The 17,390-nt window shown below is 36.3% G+C and overlaps 2 protein-coding genes across 4 annotated transcripts; one reads left to right on the plus strand and one right to left on the minus strand.

Annotated features, from left to right (window-relative positions):
* Positions 1-3,501: 3,501 nt before the first annotated feature.
* Positions 3,502-5,819, plus strand: LOC116308339 (histamine H2 receptor). The gene is made up of 2 exons (XM_031718735.2): positions 3,502-3,923; positions 4,449-5,819. The coding sequence occupies exons 1-2, from the start codon at positions 3,716-3,718 to the stop codon at positions 5,306-5,308; spliced, it is 1,068 nt and encodes a 355-aa protein (XP_031574595.1). The 5' UTR covers positions 3,502-3,715; the 3' UTR covers positions 5,309-5,819.
* A 31-nt stretch (positions 5,820-5,850) lies between these two features.
* LOC116308340 (gastrin-releasing peptide receptor) lies at positions 5,851-17,297 on the minus strand. 3 transcript variants are annotated; one of them, XM_031718740.2, is made up of 7 exons: positions 15,786-17,297; positions 15,531-15,576; positions 11,241-11,475; positions 10,432-10,597; positions 7,295-9,866; positions 6,507-6,563; positions 5,851-6,094 (listed from the first exon to the last, which is right to left on the minus strand). In XM_031718740.2, exons 3-5 carry the CDS (start codon positions 11,452-11,454, stop codon positions 9,203-9,205), a joined length of 1,044 nt encoding a protein of 347 aa, XP_031574600.1. In that variant the 5' UTR covers positions 11,455-11,475; positions 15,531-15,576; positions 15,786-17,297; the 3' UTR covers positions 5,851-6,094; positions 6,507-6,563; positions 7,295-9,202. The 3 variants fall into 3 exon arrangements, with proteins under 3 accessions (XP_031574600.1, XP_031574598.1, XP_031574601.1); XM_031718738.2 differs by lacking the exon at positions 15,531-15,576; XM_031718741.2 differs by lacking the exons at positions 15,531-15,576; positions 15,786-17,297 and adding an exon at positions 15,261-15,363.
* Positions 17,298-17,390: the final 93 nt, after the last annotated feature.

Consider the following 17,390-nt stretch of genomic DNA (forward strand, 5'->3'; position numbering starts at 1 on the left):
CTTCAAGGATAGGCTAGAAATGGTGCCAGCTGGGCTCAAATCAAACCTTATTTTTTCAAACTTGTCAAGTAGGTGATGGATTCGATTAGTCGTTTTTTGAGTCTTCATAGAAAAATACCGATTTCTCAATGTTTTTTTGGATGGAGAGATTGGCGTACTTCATCAAGAGCCGAAACCGTATCATTAGAGGATTCCTATGACTCTTCTTAAGATACTAAAGGTAAGTTCAAAAACCAGTTCAAAAAGACAGTTTGAAGTACATAAGCCCGCAGTGTGTTTTAAACCCGAGATTTTATTACTGCGGATTTCTTGTTACATAATAAAACTTTTACGTCTGTAACTTACCTCGTGGGACAAGCTACTTTACTTGCAAGTGTTTCTACAAAAGTTTCACAAGTTAGGTTAATGAGTTATATGGATGAGTACTGCCGATACAGTTGCTGAAATTTGTTTGGAGCACAAATTTTACTGGCACATGTAGTCAATCTAGCTTTTGCGTCAAACGTTCACAAGGATAGTACAAGTCACACGTTGAAAATTTGCGATGAAAATTTGATTGACGACTCTTAAAACTCCACTGTATGCGAGCTTTGCCTCACTTCTGAGGTCGGTAAACAAAAGCAGAAATTAAAATAACAATACAAGCAGCTTCTGGATGCGAGGCTATATGCACTGGAGGTTTTTAAAAGAGTCATGACTGGCTTTAAAACTAACTACACCGTGGCGGTCGTTGAGTACTGTTGAGTAGTGCGGACGTTCCTAAGGTCGCTCTTCCCCATCAACTCCCATTAAAAGAGTCTATTTTAGCACATAATTTTTTAAAAAATCGACGTTATATGAAAGAATCATATGCCGAACGGTTTCCCATTTAACCTTCACGTACGTGAAAAATTCTGGAGCTGAACAAAACGTAGATACGATTTGCTATTTCAGACTGCATGTCTTTTCCTTGAGTATCATTCCTTTCTTTTCTAAGTTTCATCGCTTGAGAATTCAACTTATATTCTTAAAATTCAGATACAAAAACGACTAAGGATGTAAAGAGTGTTAATTCAAAGGATATTTAGTTCATATCCCAAAAGAAATTATTTGGAAAATACAAAATGATGATTTACATTTTAAAGAAACCTGGATAATTGTTTGGGCATAAGATGTAAAAGTCTTAAATATTTCTGCTGTGCGGCTCAGAATCACAAGTAGACTTCGACCTAAGTGAGAATTTTCCACGATATATGTAGCACGACGAATGATTTGGTTTAATATAGAGAACATTCGTTTTTGTAGTACTTATCAATGGCGACTGTCGTCTTCCACGCTTTTTGATCTCAATGACTAAGCTATCCCTTTCCTTTTATTTATTTATTTATTTATTTGTTTGTTTGTTTGTTTGTTTATTTGTTTGTTTGTTTATTTATTTATTTATTTATTCAATTTCGAAAACACACACACAAAAAAAAACCACTAAAATTTATTACTGTTTTTTCATTGACTGTATCTTTACTGTCGCTTTTGGTGACACATAAGACTAATGCTCATCGGTGGAAAGGCAAAAACAATTTGGTTTTGAAAAACAAACAAGAAGACTTTTGTCATGTTACTGTTCCTGTTCGTTGCTTGCCATCAAATAGTTTACTCTTAGATGTACATATATATATTATCGTTAAATTAGACCCTTCCAATCACGTCAATTATTCTGTATTCTAATAACTTGGACGTAATTTCTAGATAATTTTAATGAAAAAAGTGAACATTGGTAAAATCGTTTCAGTCGGAAGTCGACCCTTCCTGAACAGCTGCTGGCAAACTGTGTACATTTATACGTTCGCTTGACGAGCTCGGGTCCAAACATGGGATATATACACCGTGATTATTCGCTTTTAAACGAGTGATTCCATACTATAGATACCATCACCAAAGCAAGAAGATAAAATCTGTCTTGTGAACCTTTTTTAGAAGCAATGCTGAAGCGTTCTAGTTAAAGTCCCATCTGATATCACAAGGTGAGAGGAGTAAAACTTTTCTCGTTCTGATTACAATCGTTTTTATTGCCGGATTTTGTTTTCAGCTGTTTTTTGTTTTTACTTTTCTCTTCAACTTGACCGCGTACAACCTTTTCACCATCAACAAACAAGTTTTTTTGTGAACTATTTAGAATAGACTTTTTAGTATTCAATTTATGTATGAACAGGTTTCATTCAAATTGGAAACTAATTCGGATAAACCTAATGTGACTGTTGATACTCATCGTAATGTCAGTTCATATATTCTATAACACTTATGATTTCATACTGGGAGATATCAGGAAAGTTAGAAAATAAAAGTAATTATTTCATTAATTTGAAAAAAAACAAAATCCAAAATAACAAAAAAAAATAAAAGATAGTCAGTCGGTGAATGAGTTGTTGAATGACTTTCAGTCGTTGGAGAAACTGGAAAAAAAAAACCTTTAAATCATCGAATACTTGAAACTACCGGGAAAACCTATTAAAAACATTTCTCTGTCTCGTTTGCATATAGCTTGATAGCCGTTAGTTCGCAGTGTGAGGTAATTGTTCTCATCTGATAAGGCCATGAATAAACTAGGCCCTATACGTCTTCTTAACGTGTGTAAAGAGCTAAATGTAAGCTGAAAACTGCCAAATAATTAGGCGTATATTGAAATGGAAGGATATTTGGGTGACACGGGAATAAAGTTGATTGAGACAAGCTTAGTGGAGTAGGGATTGATTGATGATATATTGATGGGTTGGCACTAAATTGCTGAATGGTTGCCTCTTTTTCGACATGTTTTCATTTTGCAGCCATAAATTATTGGTGAGATTGATTGAATAAATTTACTTTAGATATTGCAAAACTTTGACTGGAAACGATAGTAACGACAAACAACAAAAACAAATGATGATGATAATGATAATGATAATGATAATGATAATGATAATGATAATGATAATGATAATGATAATGATAATGATAATGATAATGATACTGATAATGATACTGATACTGATACTGATAATGATACTGATAACGACAAATTGTGTAAAAATAAATGTAAAAAAATATACTAATATAATGTAACAACAAACAACAAAAACAATGATAATGACAAATAATAGTCTGAACAACAACAACAAACATTAATAATTACATAAACAATTACAGCAACAACTCTGAACAACAAAAACAGCAATTTATATTCATAACAATATTCATGTCAACGACTTCGCCGTAACAGCTATGATGTTAACAACCACTTATGTCTTGATAATCAATAATTGCAAAACTCCTATATTTCCAGTTATATTTAGCTTATTAAAACCTATTCATAGCCAAGCTATTTCCTGTTTGCGTCACCGTTAGACTAATTCAAAGCAACGTTCTATATATAACTTCTTAATTACAAAATTAAGTAGTTATCCATATTACATTTTGACCTTGGAATGACGTAATCTTTCTCTTTCTGATTGTTGAGTGGGAATTTGAGAACGTAGCACTCAAAAGCGTATGTGTGAGTGGTTTTCGTCAGTTAAAGTACGATAGCCATCCAATACCTGCCTAAATGCTTTTGAGAAGTCATTCTATCCAATTATTGTCTCTCAATTTTGTTCCTGAACGTGTAAATAGTACACACGCATTACTAGGGGTACACTAACCCCTTGCTAAAAATCTCTCAAACCTTCTCTCTATTTCAGAATCGTATTATTGAATCAAAGACATGGTTAACTCGACCAACAACTCCACCACCAACTCAGATGTGGTAAAAGAGGGTGGCCCAACTATGCGCGCGTTGTTTGGCGTGGTGGCAGGTCTATCCCTTGTTGGTAACTTACTCTTGTGCATAGTGATATTACGAAGAAGAACCATGCTTACCAAGACCTACAACATACTCATCTTTAACTTGGCTATCGCAGACATGTTGACAGGTTAGTTGTTTAGTTTAAATATTTGTCCTCTTGTTAACAGTTTTGATTGCAAGAAGAAACAGGGCGACATGACATTATCTTCATGGCAATGGATTCTCTTTTTTCATATATTTTTCAAAAATATAGTTATAGCTTCTAATACGGTGCTGCGAAAACAAAACTTGCTTTACAGCTTATCAAAATTGAGAGAGACAACAGGAGATTTTTATGCTTGGAAATCGCCAAATATCGCCAAGCAACAACATACAAAGCTAAGAAATCTTTGTAAAATAATCAGAGTAGAATATAGGATAAAAATTAATGCCTTTCAATGAAATTGTGATTTTTCGCTGGAAAAGTAAGGGTTAATATCTGCTCTGCTCTGCTCTGCTCTGCTCTGCTCTTCCTTTTTATCTCCTCTTCAAAATTATGGTTTTGTGTCTTAATTAAATTTTCCTCTTCTCTCGGTTCTCATTTTATCTCCTTGTCTTCCTCGGTCTTTTTCTCACCTTGAATACTAATTTTGTCTGTTAACTTTTATGTCAGGTGTTTTTCTATTCATGACTCCTGGTTACGTCATCGCCCAAGAATCTTTTCCACTCCTCCACGGCAACAGCGGTGACATATTCTGTCGAATCGTGTTTTCAACATATTTTCTCTTTTGTTTTGGCAAAGCATCAAACGCCACTGTCATGTGCCTGGCTATTGATCGTTGGTATTCTGTCATTAAACCAATCAGGTACAAGATCGCGTTCGGGAAACGCCGTCTCCTTGGTTACATTGCCCTTATATGGATATCAAGCGCATTCACCGAGGCTATTGGTTTATCTATCACCAAGCTTGAGAACGGACGATGCAAGTGGGTTGATCCGCCCTATGACTACAACGCTGAGCGTGTTTTCTTACTCGTCCACGTGATGGTCACGTTCTACATTCCAAGTATCGTGACCTGGGTCTCGTTTGCCCAAATATGGTACAACCTGTCACACACCACCATAAATAACCAAAATCATGACATCAGGGCTAAGAAACTCCTCGTGCGCATGTGCGCTTTGGCAGCGTTCTTCCTGACACTTTGTTGGTTTCCGACCGAAACTTTTTTCGTCCTCAAGAAATTTAACGTGCTTATTCTGCCAGATATTTGGTACTGGGTGTTCAACCTGCTGGGGATGTTCAACTCGTGTATAAATCCATGGGTTTATTGTCTTAGCAACAAGCAGTACAGGAGAGAGTTCCAAAGAATTGTTCCAATCGTTCTTTCCTGGAACGAACAACGGGGCTCATGGCGACCGACGCACCCGACCAACTTCAGGCAAAAAGTTGGTGCCTGGGATTCTACTATGGGCGTCCAAAACATGGGCATCGAGGCTAATGACTCCTCGAAAAATGCCGCGTCAGTTAATTGAATAGAAAACCAGTCTAATAAGAAATGCATTTGTAAAATAAATTGCTTGGTATCAATCGGCTGAATGGACCTCATGAATCTTATTTCCAACCTACAATGACAGACAAACTCTGCCCGTCATGTGCTATCAACCAGAGAGTATTCTATTCAATCAGCTGAATAGACCTCATCTATTATCAGCCTTCAGCGAAGGGCAAACACTGCCCTCCATGTTCAACCAAACAGGTACATTTCTATTTAAAACTTCCCCTTCACCTGATACTGAAATTTCATACGAGAACAAAAATGACGTCTTAGCTGAATCAAGAATAAAGTTTGTTTGGTCTAAAATGTTGTACAACCAAGTTCCTCTGCAAAAAAAAGTCAAAAAGAACCAAAAATACAATAATAAAACAAATAATAAAAATAATACGTGGAAAGAATTTTTTATCGTCATGAAAGAACCCTGGCGGTGTATTTGAATAGTTTTGCAGGCAGACTGCTGTAAAAGTAAAATAAAAAAGTAAAATGCACTTGCGTGACAATTAAGTATGACATCTAAGCAGCACTTGCGTGACTTTTATGACGACTAATGATAAGTACAATGGAAAAGACGTGACACTTGGAAACATCTACTTGGGAAATCTATGAAACATGTGTGACTATCACAAGGTTTTCAAAGTAATTGAGATAATATTGGATTCAACATGGCTGACTGGTTATTGCTTTTCGCTCCATTCCTTCTTCAGCTGTTCGAGTTCTTCTGGATCCATCATGATATCTCCTTCAAAAAGATCGACACCTTCTTCTAAAAACACAAGAAAAAGAAAAGGAAAATCACATGGTTTATAGTGTCACTTTGTTCGTTTTCAGGGTCTCTTTGATCCTCGGCCGTTTTTGGAAGAGATAACTTGGAAACGAGAAACTCAGACATTGTCTAAAAACGTTGTTTTTATTATCCAAAGAGGCAACTACAACTGAGTTAACATTAAGTGATGCATCCTCCTTTGTTTGACAAACCAATCGACTCCTAGGGGAATTTTAAATAGAATAGATGACGTCACAGTTGATCGTTTTAACAGTAACTGGTATCTTTAACTACATTAACTATCTATACAGCAAGATGGCCACGTCTGTTTTTGTGATATTATATTTAGAATAATTGAAAACTATACTTGAAATACTATATAAACATTAAGTAGACAGAAGAGCAATCTTACTTTGGTTGATATCCAATTCGCTGAGGTATTCGTCGTTCTCTATATCTTGTCCGTATTCTTAAAAAAAAAGGAAGGAAGGAAGGAAGGAACGAACGAACGAGAGAACACGAAAAGAAAGAAAAAGTCAGAAGAGAGTAGAAAACTGTAATTAATTTCCTGTGAACAACAGAGAAGTCTCTAGTTTTTAGGTAAAAATAGTGTACATATAGCTAGTGTGTGTGATACAAATCCTGTGCTATAGCATTTGAAATATTTTATTATCCTGTAGAGCAACTCGCTGCTATATGGCTACTCTTACTTCCATATCAACAGCTTTTCCATACCCTTATCATAATTTGGCTAAGGAGTTATGCAAAACGTGATGGAAACCAACTATTTCCCTGCCTTTTTCATAAGGACTAAGTTTACCTCAGAGAAATATTCAGCTTCTCGTGTTTGTAAAGTTTTATCTCCATTTAGTCATTTCCGAGGTTGAGAGAAAAATAATGTAATCTTGAAATATTTATAACGCACATATTTCATACGTATACACTCATATGCGCGCAAGAAAAAAAAAATTCGCATTCGATAGAGTAATATGTTTACGGTTTTCACGCATAGAAAATAAACGTGTCAGATCGTGTATACGTAGACTCTAACTTGTAATTTTTGTAATATATTTCCCATATTATAACTCAATAGCATTGTTTCAAAATACACTCTTGTTTTCACTAGAATCGTCATGTATAAGGAACAAATCTTCATTTTTGTAGAGAGAGAGCTATTAAAACTAATAAAAAGACTAGTACCTGTGCTTTGCAAGATGGCGTCCTCATCGTCAGCAATAACAACTGCAAAAAATGCAACAAAAATGAACCACACCAAGAACCTCATTTCGAAATTATGTCTTTTTTTCAGTTTCAAAATCAACAAAATACAAGAGAGAGACTTTCGTGGGATTATTCTTATGCTGGAAGCGGGGCAGCTTTGTCATCACAGCTGATGACACTCGAATGGGTTTCTTGGTCTGACCAATCAAATCGAGAGATTTTTTAATGAAAGACATCGCAAATATGTCTGTTAATACACAGGCTGCAGAAAAATATTTCCTCCGAAGTTGAAACAATACTTCGTCAAAAAATTAATTGTACAATTATAAAATAATTATTGAGAAGAAAGCTATAATTATAGTATATATTTTATCTCCAGTTAATAAGCATGTCAATGGCTACCAAATTCATGTTTAAAATTCATCTTCTTACTTAAATTTCAATCAACCGCCAACTCTACTCATAAATGGTGTATTCAAGGATTGATCCCATTAACACGATGACGTGCTGAGAGAATAGGAAACGCATTACAGCTCACACCATTTTTAAAAATTTCAAATGTCTGCCTCCAAAAGTTCATTGTCGCTTTATTTTCTCGATCGGTATTTTCTCCAACTTTTTCGACATGTTTCGTGCTGCACGCTTATATGTTACAGAGCTAGCTTTAAATGTGCACTCGAAGCCTGTGTGCAGCCCGAATTTAACTCTGGTTACGTTCGGATGAATTACGGAGTTCGGATGAAGTTCGGATGAAGTTCGGATGAAGTTCGGATCAAGAACAGACTAGTGCACTCTCCGTGCGACGTGTAATTCTTGGGGTGCATGTTAATTACGTCATACCCACCATGTTGGTTGACTATACAAAGTATTCCTCATTAACTTCTCCCGTTAGACCAACCAAGATGGCGATTGTTTCATTGTCATTTATATCTCAAGGAATTTTTCGGTCACATGGTTTCAATGACCAAACTCCCAGTCACTTCAAAAAAACCTTTCGGGTACATTTGTTTTGCTTTTATATCCACATTGAAGGATCAGAATTTCATATTTAAGAGAGGTTGATATACGTTTCTTACTGAAATTATCCATAATACTATCTAATAGCATCTTTGAATTAATCCAATATTGCTGTGTTCCTTGATTACAGACTCATTTACTCAGGGTTAGCCTCCAATCATTGTCTAAATATTAACAAATACCAATGGTAAAGTAAATAATGCCAACTTCAAAAATACAAACACTTTGAAATCCCACGGACCTTCACTAGAATGCATCTTGAATGTTCAAAGTAATAGACCTCTTTACCTTGGGAGTAATGTTTTCCCATTTCAGACCACGTGCCATTCCCTAGAGTATCATTTCTTTGTCTAACAGTTGTGCATGAGAAGAATATAGATACAACTCAAATATGGATACAATATAATAGACCTCTTTACCTTGATCTTAATGTTTTTTCCATTTCAAACCACATGTCATTCTCTTGAGAATAATACCTTTGTTTGGGACCTCTTTGTCGTGGGTGAAATTCTCATTTGAAACCACATGTCATTCTCTTGAGAACAATATCTTTGTTTGGGACCTCTTTGTCATGGGTGAAATTACCATTTCAAACCATATGTCATTCTCTTGAGAATAATATCTTTGTTTGGGACCTCTTTGTCATGGGTGAAATTCCCATTTCAAACCACATGTCATTCTCTTGAGAATAATATCTTTGTTTGAGTTGTACCTATATCCATGTGTCTTCTCATGTGCAACCATTACACAAAGAAATGATACTCTAGGAAATGACACATGGTCTGAAGTGGGGAAACATTACGTCCAAGCTAAAGAGGTCTATTCCATCAGACCTGAGCAAAAGTAAATTAAACACAGGAAGATATCCTTTTACATAATGCTTTCCACAGCTAAGTTATCCTTTGCATCTACGCCTCTGGCTCTAGAAACCTGACTCCTGTTGCCTAAATCACTGTGCCCTTCAAGAGGCGTTACGACTCCCTTATAACAAGGGCACAATATACCAATGAAGCGTTCCCGATAAGCTTTATTCGTGGCACAGTAGATGAACGGGTTGACACAGGAATTCCCCATACACATTATCACAGTGAAGTGATGTATAGGAGTGTCCATATACGTGAGATCAAACTTAAACAACAAGTAATAGAGCTGGTTAGGAAACCAACAGATCCCAAGCACCACCGCTGTAGTCACGCACATGCGCAGTAGACGGATACCTGCTTGGCCGTGATTGGTCTTAAAAAGTGCGGGAGAATGACGTACTCTGAGACCTAAGTTGATAAACGCGATTGAAGTCACAACAAGAGGGATGAAGAATTTCCCGTTAAACTCGACGAAGGCAATCAGTTTTCGTATCTTTCCTTCTGTCAGGTTATTGATCCAGATGCAGTTATTGTCCGGTCCCAGAGTCATCTCGAACATCTGAGGAGCGTTGAGCAAGAAAGAGCACAGCCATACGAGAGAGACTATCACTGCCACACGGCTCTTCTTGAAACTGGCTTTGTACTTCGCTGGACGAGCCACTGCAAACCACCTAGGAATGGAGGAGATAGATGACTAGTAAGGATGGAGATAGAAATAAAAAGAAATAAAAATCGTGCTCGCTAGTTGTGTGCAGTTTTAAAGCATGCGAGTGGTACGAGGGTTGGCGAAAAGCTCGAGAAGCAATCTGCTACACGTGGTGATTGTCCCTCTAGGCGGTACTCGCATTGTCAATCACATCGACTTACTCCTATAACACTTCTTTAATCCCCAAGTGCTTTATAACTGCATACAGCCCAGCAAGCAAATCATTTAATTTCAATTTTAAATACAGTAACTATTATTTTGAGTACGAATGGCGCAATTGAAAGTGCGTTCGCATGCTGTGTGCTCCTATAAAGCACGAGCTCCCAACCAATCAGAATTTATAAAAGTTACATCATCATCATCATCATCATAATTATTATTATTAATATTATTATTATTATTATCATTATTACTATTATTATTATTATTATTATCATTATTATTATTATTTAGGCACGATAAGTTTTACAGCGTTGCTGATGTGGTCGTGTACCTTTAATAATCATTATTTGATTTCAGTGATGGCTTACCTTTCTAAAGCAAGACAAGTGATGGTGTAAACCGATACAATACCAAGAGAAAATACCAAGAAATACGAGGCAACGATACGACAGAATAGCTCCCCGGCAATGCCACTTGGGATCGGGAAGTTATACGTGCCTACGATGTAGGCTGGCGTTAAGACCAGGGCGATACCTTGGGGAAGGAGGAAAATATTTGAATCCATGTAATCAACCCTTGTAATCTAATTCTCTAGAGTGGCGCTGTCATAACCCCCTCACTACCCTCGTACCTGTTGTCATCGACAGCACACCCCGAGGGATATTTATGGTTTTAGACACTAAACCACCCCACCCCTATGGAATACCTGTAGTGTTATCCACACTACAACACCCCTATAGAGTGTCGGTTGTCATCCAAATCACCCCACCCTCCTGGAGTACTTGTTGTCAATCACTCGACCCCACCCCTCTAAGATATTCGTTCTTATCTACACCACCTCACCCTCCTGGAGTACTTGTTGTCAATCACATCGCCCCACCCCTCTAGGGTATTCGTTCTTATCTACACCACCCCACCATCCTAGAGTACCTGTTGTCATCAAATCACCCCACCATTCTAGGGTACCTGTTGTCATCACATCACCCCACCATTCTAGAGTACCGGTTGTCATCACATCACCCCACCATCCTAGAGTACCTGTTGTCATCACATCACCCCACCATCCTAGAGTACCTGTTGTCATCACATCACCCCACCATCCTAGAGTACCTGTTGTCAATCACATCACCCCACTCCTCTAGGGTATGTTCTACACCATGCCACCCTCCTAGAGTACCTGTTGTCATATCCGTAACAGCAAGGCTGAGTATGAATAAACTGTAGGGTGTTTTGAGTAGTTCTCTGTTCTTCATGAACAACACTACGAGAAGACCATTCCCAGTGAAGGAAAGAAACGCAATGGTACCAAGACCAGTACGAAGAGCAACATGCTGCTCACTGGCTTGACGATAGAATGTATTATCCAACGAATCGTTCGTGCTATTCAGCATCTTTTAGTTTTCCACTTCGATCTGGAAATAAATGAACATACGATAATACCTTAAATAAAACGGTAGCTCTAAATCAGGCGTTTCAGGGTTTATCATGAGGGCTCAACTTCCATCAACCTCAACAAACTATTCCCCCTCCCCTCCCCCCAAAGAAACACGCGTCGGACAAATGACAAAACTGCCAAAGAGATCTAGAAATGATCACGGCAATAGACCCCTTGCAGTACGACGGAATCTAGTGCAGCTCAATTTGGAGGACATAATAATAGGTTTTTTCAATTCTCATGAGATTGAAATTTGACCTCCAAATTGAGCTGCTTTGACGTCACATGTAAGGGGTCTATATTGCGCTCTCAGTGGCTAGGCCCTTATGACAAGTGATCTTTAGTACATAAAAGGATCGTCAAATATCTTATACCACTTAATGTTTCGTCCTTTTTATTGGGATCATAAACTATGTTAATGAAGGATAATCGATAGAAATGCCTAAAATGTTCAAGAGAACCAATAGATTTCGAGTCACCTGGCAACTCGCCACTTCAATCAAAACACGCCGTTTTCTTTTTGATTTGTTCATTATCACCTTCCTCACAACTTAAAGCTGAAAAAAATCTTTTAATTACAAAACTGAGGTTGTCTTCCTGTTTGACACAAGCTATAATGATAATATCAAACTGTCAGAGCCAGGGATACATAACTGTCATAATGATAATTGCCGCTACTTGAATGGTGCGATTTTAGTCTCTGATCAATCGAATTGAAAGAGCCGGATATATCCATTTTGAGATTATTTTAATTCAAGTACTCTTAAGCCCATTTGAGAATATAATTTATTAGATACCAGGACGTTTGTTATGTATTACTCGACAGCTGCAGGATTTCAGAGGTTGAAGAATATTTCACAATAGTAATATATATATAATATATAATATATTTCCTCCCACTATTTTACTTTCTTCTACTTTCCTTTCTTCTATTTTATCTCTTTCCTCCTCCCTTCCTTCTTCCTTTCTCTGTATTTCATTTACTTCCAAGTTAAATATCAATTGCATGCAAGTGTCTTTGATATCGACCGATCAAATGACACATCCAAAGTAGTAGAGTTTATTGGCCCCATCCTCTTGTACTCCTACTTTCTTAATCTATACCGGAGGTCAAAAATGATTTCTATCGCAGCATCTATATCACCTTGCTGAGTAGTTCGAGTTTCTAGCTCTTCTCATGCTATCATACCCCGGGAAAACTAATATTTAGCGCGCGTAAAATTTCGTAGCCGCCAAACCAACATTTCTATTTTCTTAGGAATGATCACAATAAATATACTCGTAGCCAATGCTGCCAGTATGTCGAACATTTGCTTGCTGATGGAAAAACCTTAAATAAATATTTACAAGCGCAAGGGTAAAGTCTGGATATCTAATTTCAAAGAGCAATTTTCTAGTGATATCTAGGGACCAAAATTAACGCTCGCAAACTCGCAAAATGCGGGTGAAATTTTGAATTTAGCGAGTGACAAAAAGAAAAAAAAAGAAAAAAAAAAATTAACCAGCTAAGTTTTGCGAGTATGACCACAGTCCAGAAATTGAAGGACTGAAAAGTTTAGAACTTTAGAAGGTTTGTTATTGACTTCGTCCGATCGCTAGTGACTTGGAAATTTTTGCTAATGAGAACGAAGTTTACTAGCAACGGGTTTTGCTAGTGGGTTTAAAGGTTACTTTAGTGCCCTGATATCAAACTTTTTCTTCGTCTATTGTATATACTACGAGAGCAAAACTTATGACAACCTTTCGTTTTTAGTTGAATTTTCTCTTTTTAACTGTAAAACTTCTATCAGATTTAGTACAATATAAACCAAAAGCTTCTATCAGATAATATAGGTCGTAAAACGTATTTTACGACTACTATATGAGAACGATAAAAGACCCCAAAATAACTCACTAATTGAGGGCTTTGGAGTGCTTAGCATTCCAGAAAAACTCTAAAAAAATGCCAAACGAAATAACCAAGTTCGATCATTTCCAACAATTAGGTATACAGGGGCGTAACGAGGTCTCGAACGGGGGACAATGTACCATTTTCCCGCCAATACACAAGCGTACGCGTTTCATCTCTAGAGTTTCCCGCCATATATAATAGTGTGAAACAGGTTCAGTACCCCCTCGCGGTATGCCATTGATTAGGTATCAAAATCTATATCTCAATAGGTAATATCAGTCTTTATAATATAATTATCCATAAAATACCTATATTTCTCCTTTTCGAAAAACTGATATTTTCACATGTGAAAATAACATGTTATTTTCACATGTGAAAATATCGTTACCTTACGTATTTAAGCTATTAGTTAGTTAGTTATAATAATAAAAAAGCTTATTAAGTTTATTTTATGGATAAATATATAATAAACAGAATATTACATGGGCGCTTGGAGATACGAAATTTATCTTCTCGTGTTGAAAATCTCTCACTCTTTCGCTGCGCTCACTCGTGAGGGATCTTTTCAACACTCGAAGATAAAATTCGTATCTCCGCGCCCCCATGTAATATCCTCTATCTATTAAATAAAGGTAATTTGAGGTGAATTCTAAGAATTCGACAACAGGGTACTTGGTCTTGTTAACTTATGATAAAAGATAAGCGGTAGAACAAAGCTGAACGACTATTGTGAACGTCTATCTCTTCTTTTCACTGCTCCTCAAAAAAGCTAGCGGTAATAAGTCCGTAAAATTGATATAACGAAAAAAGAGTTCAATCAAAAATCGGGTTTTAGAATATCTGTTAATTTATGTAAAGAATGATTTGGATTTCCCTTTCGCAAGGTGTAAACACATGATGCTAAGTCACATATTGAATACACTGAGGATACGCTTAAATTAAAAAAAAAAAAAGAATAAGAGTCGGGCCAAACAAAGACAATTGTAGGAAAAAAAGAGCTATCAAAATTTATTTTAGTCTTAAAAACTATGTATTAATTCATCTATTTTATGAAATATATTTTATCTGGGAGAATGCCTAAAGCATAGGTTTATTACATTTGTAATAATAAAGTAGCGGCTCACTTTAAAAATGCTAGAAATATATTGTGCGTTACATTTCCAATGAGATTTTTATTTCTTAATAAGAAACCTAGTTTTATTTTTAAGGAGCTTTTCGATAAGGGTTTAAACACTACTAAGTCACTTGTGAGTTGAGTCGTAAGCTTACTGAACTTCATATTTAGTTGTAGTGAGCGAGTGAATAGAGTTAAAGGATTTCAGTTTTCGACGTTAATATAGGTTTAAAAATCCTCAAAATTAAAACTTCTTTCAATTTTTCAGCTGTCATCGACAAATTTTAATTTAAAACGCAAGACTTCATTGCCAAAAATTCTGTCTAATTAGGTCCCAAACCAAAGAAAAAAGTGACTGCTGAGCTCTTACAGAAAAACTTACTTTGAAGACTGCCGATATATAGAGCTTTTTGAGAAATTTTCTTTCGACTTTTTCCAGCATTTCCCAGCGTAATACCTCAGACAAGGTACTTATAAATCATTCGTTGTTATCAATACGCCCATAAACTTTTGCTTTATTAACGATAGTTTAGGAGGCAAGATCTTCTTAAATTATCCCTCTCGATCGGGTTGTTCTTTTCTGCACCTTTATACTTTATACATTATCTATACTTTTCTAAGTTTCATTTTATATGTGTGTGGAAAAATGAAAAAATCGTTTTTGAAAAACGATAAAATGAATGTCTGATTAACGCCGTTTCCTGAAAAAATTCATGTAAACTTAAACCTGACAGAGTAGAATCAATTGTAGGCTTACCTCGGTCTAAAACAGCGGCTTTTTATAGGATATATTGGTAGAACGAGATGCAGATGGGTGAACTTTCAAAGAACAGTTGTCATATAATACTTCGTGCTCAGACAAGATCCGGATTTGGGAGAATTTTGTGAGAATCTCATTAGACATAAAGTTTACGTCTGACAGATTTAGCACTTGAATATTTTTCATTCAAATGAGAATATTTCGAAATATAAATATTACGGTATAAGAAAACTAATAACTTATGAAAAAGACGTAATTTGTACTTACCGAAACAAAGCGAACTTTTCCTAGCGCTGGGATCCACAAAATGTCACTTTTACGCGAAACCAAAATAGCAGCGAAAAATGAATACAAAGACACGTAAACTGATTGAATTTAATACACCAATTTCTAATTTCTAAAATCACGATGATTATTGACAGGATTTATAATTTGATCCAGGAACATGGTAAGGGGTTTGTACAAACAGGAAAAAAGTGATAATCGTTCTGCAACAAAACAAATTGTTTAATTAGATCTTACCTGCGATTCACGTAATCGCTTCCTCGATTCAAAGAATCAAGGAATCTCGAAGATTTGAACGGATTTGAATGCAGAAGTGAGATTTCCTTTGTTTGGGACGCTAAAAGATAAAAATAACCTAAAAGTTTGTTTTAAAAACATTGCTATCCTGACATTGAAATGGCTTCCGATTTGTCTTACGCTGATTTGATGATGCATACGACTTTCTTATTGGTTAATTCCAAATTGAAGTTATTCAAGCGCTTTGCAAATGCACAGTGCGGTTTAAAGCCAGTCTGTGTATTTCATTCAAATTTATTGAATATTTATACTGCCAAATATTTTCATGCTTTTCTGATTCGTTAATTCGATTAGAAGCCATTTACAAAGTCTTTACAAATGTATCCTGCGTTTTGAAGCCTTCAAAATACGTCAAAATATGTCTTAATGTGTTTGCCTTTGCCAAAATTTATCTTTTTTTAGCTCCAAAGTTTTCTGAAGAGCACTCTCTGTTTGTTCAACAGTTAAAGAATATTAGCTTTTAAATCTTGCATGATAGGGCTTGTCAGTAAGTTTGACATTCATATAAGTCGACCATCAAAATCCTAACACTGAATTACACATGATCCTGTAGAATAGACCTCTTTATCTATGCCTTGGGCTTAGTTTTCCCCGTTTCAGACCACATGTCATTCCCTAGAGTATTATTTCTTTGCTTAAAGGTGGCGCATAAGAAGATACATGAGTTTGGCAACAGCTCAAAATGAATGTTATTCTCAAGGGGATGACAGGTGGTCTGAAATGGGGCGGAAAACATTTCGCCCAAGCTTGAGGTCTGTTGATACATCGTGATTTCAAGTCTATACATGTTGTATCGTCACACCGATTTTCCTCACTAAATTGAACGGATATGAACCTTAAATACACGTGATTATTCATTATTACATCAGATTATTGTTTCACCGACGTAAAAGAAGTCCAGATGAAATTTAATATCACCATTTTAATTAGGTTATTTCAGTGACAGTTGTTACAGCTGTATCAATTGTAAAATAAACATCACAAGATATGCATTGACGTGGGCTGGGAATGCAAACGCTTTCCAGAAATAGATTCTTTTCGTATTCGTAAAATATTCCTTGTACCTTGATAACAGACTCGTTTACTCAGGCTTATCTTCGTACCATTGTCTATATATTCACAAATCCCAACGGTAAAGTAAAGAATGTACAACATCAACAATACAAACACTTTGAAATTTCACGGACCTTCACTCTGAGACACGTGAATATTCCGGCTATACGAAAGTGGAAAGTAACCTTCACTAACAAAACGTGGGTACTTCTGTATATACCGCAAACCTGTTCTTAAACTGTGTGAAGTAACCGACGAAGAATCCCCAAAAATGTAGGTTCTTCCTTTTTGGGTAGTGGAAAAGGTGAGAGAAATTCTACGCTTTATACGTTGGAATAAAAGAAAAAGCTCTTTGTGACCAAGTAGCTCTTTTTCCTTAGCTTACATCCAAAACAGAACATCTAAGAGATACCGTTACATTTTTGGCATTGCATTGTAAGGCCGCCTTTTTAGCACTGTAAATATCCAGCGATGTTACGCAGAAAACCTCAC

This window comes from Actinia tenebrosa, unplaced genomic scaffold (genome assembly GCF_029948245.1).
Source record: "Actinia tenebrosa isolate PJP-AT-01 unplaced genomic scaffold, QUT_ActTen_1.0 PGA_scaffold15__27_contigs__length_11533743, whole genome shotgun sequence".
NCBI classification, from domain to species: Eukaryota; Metazoa; Cnidaria; class Anthozoa; order Actiniaria; family Actiniidae; genus Actinia; species Actinia tenebrosa.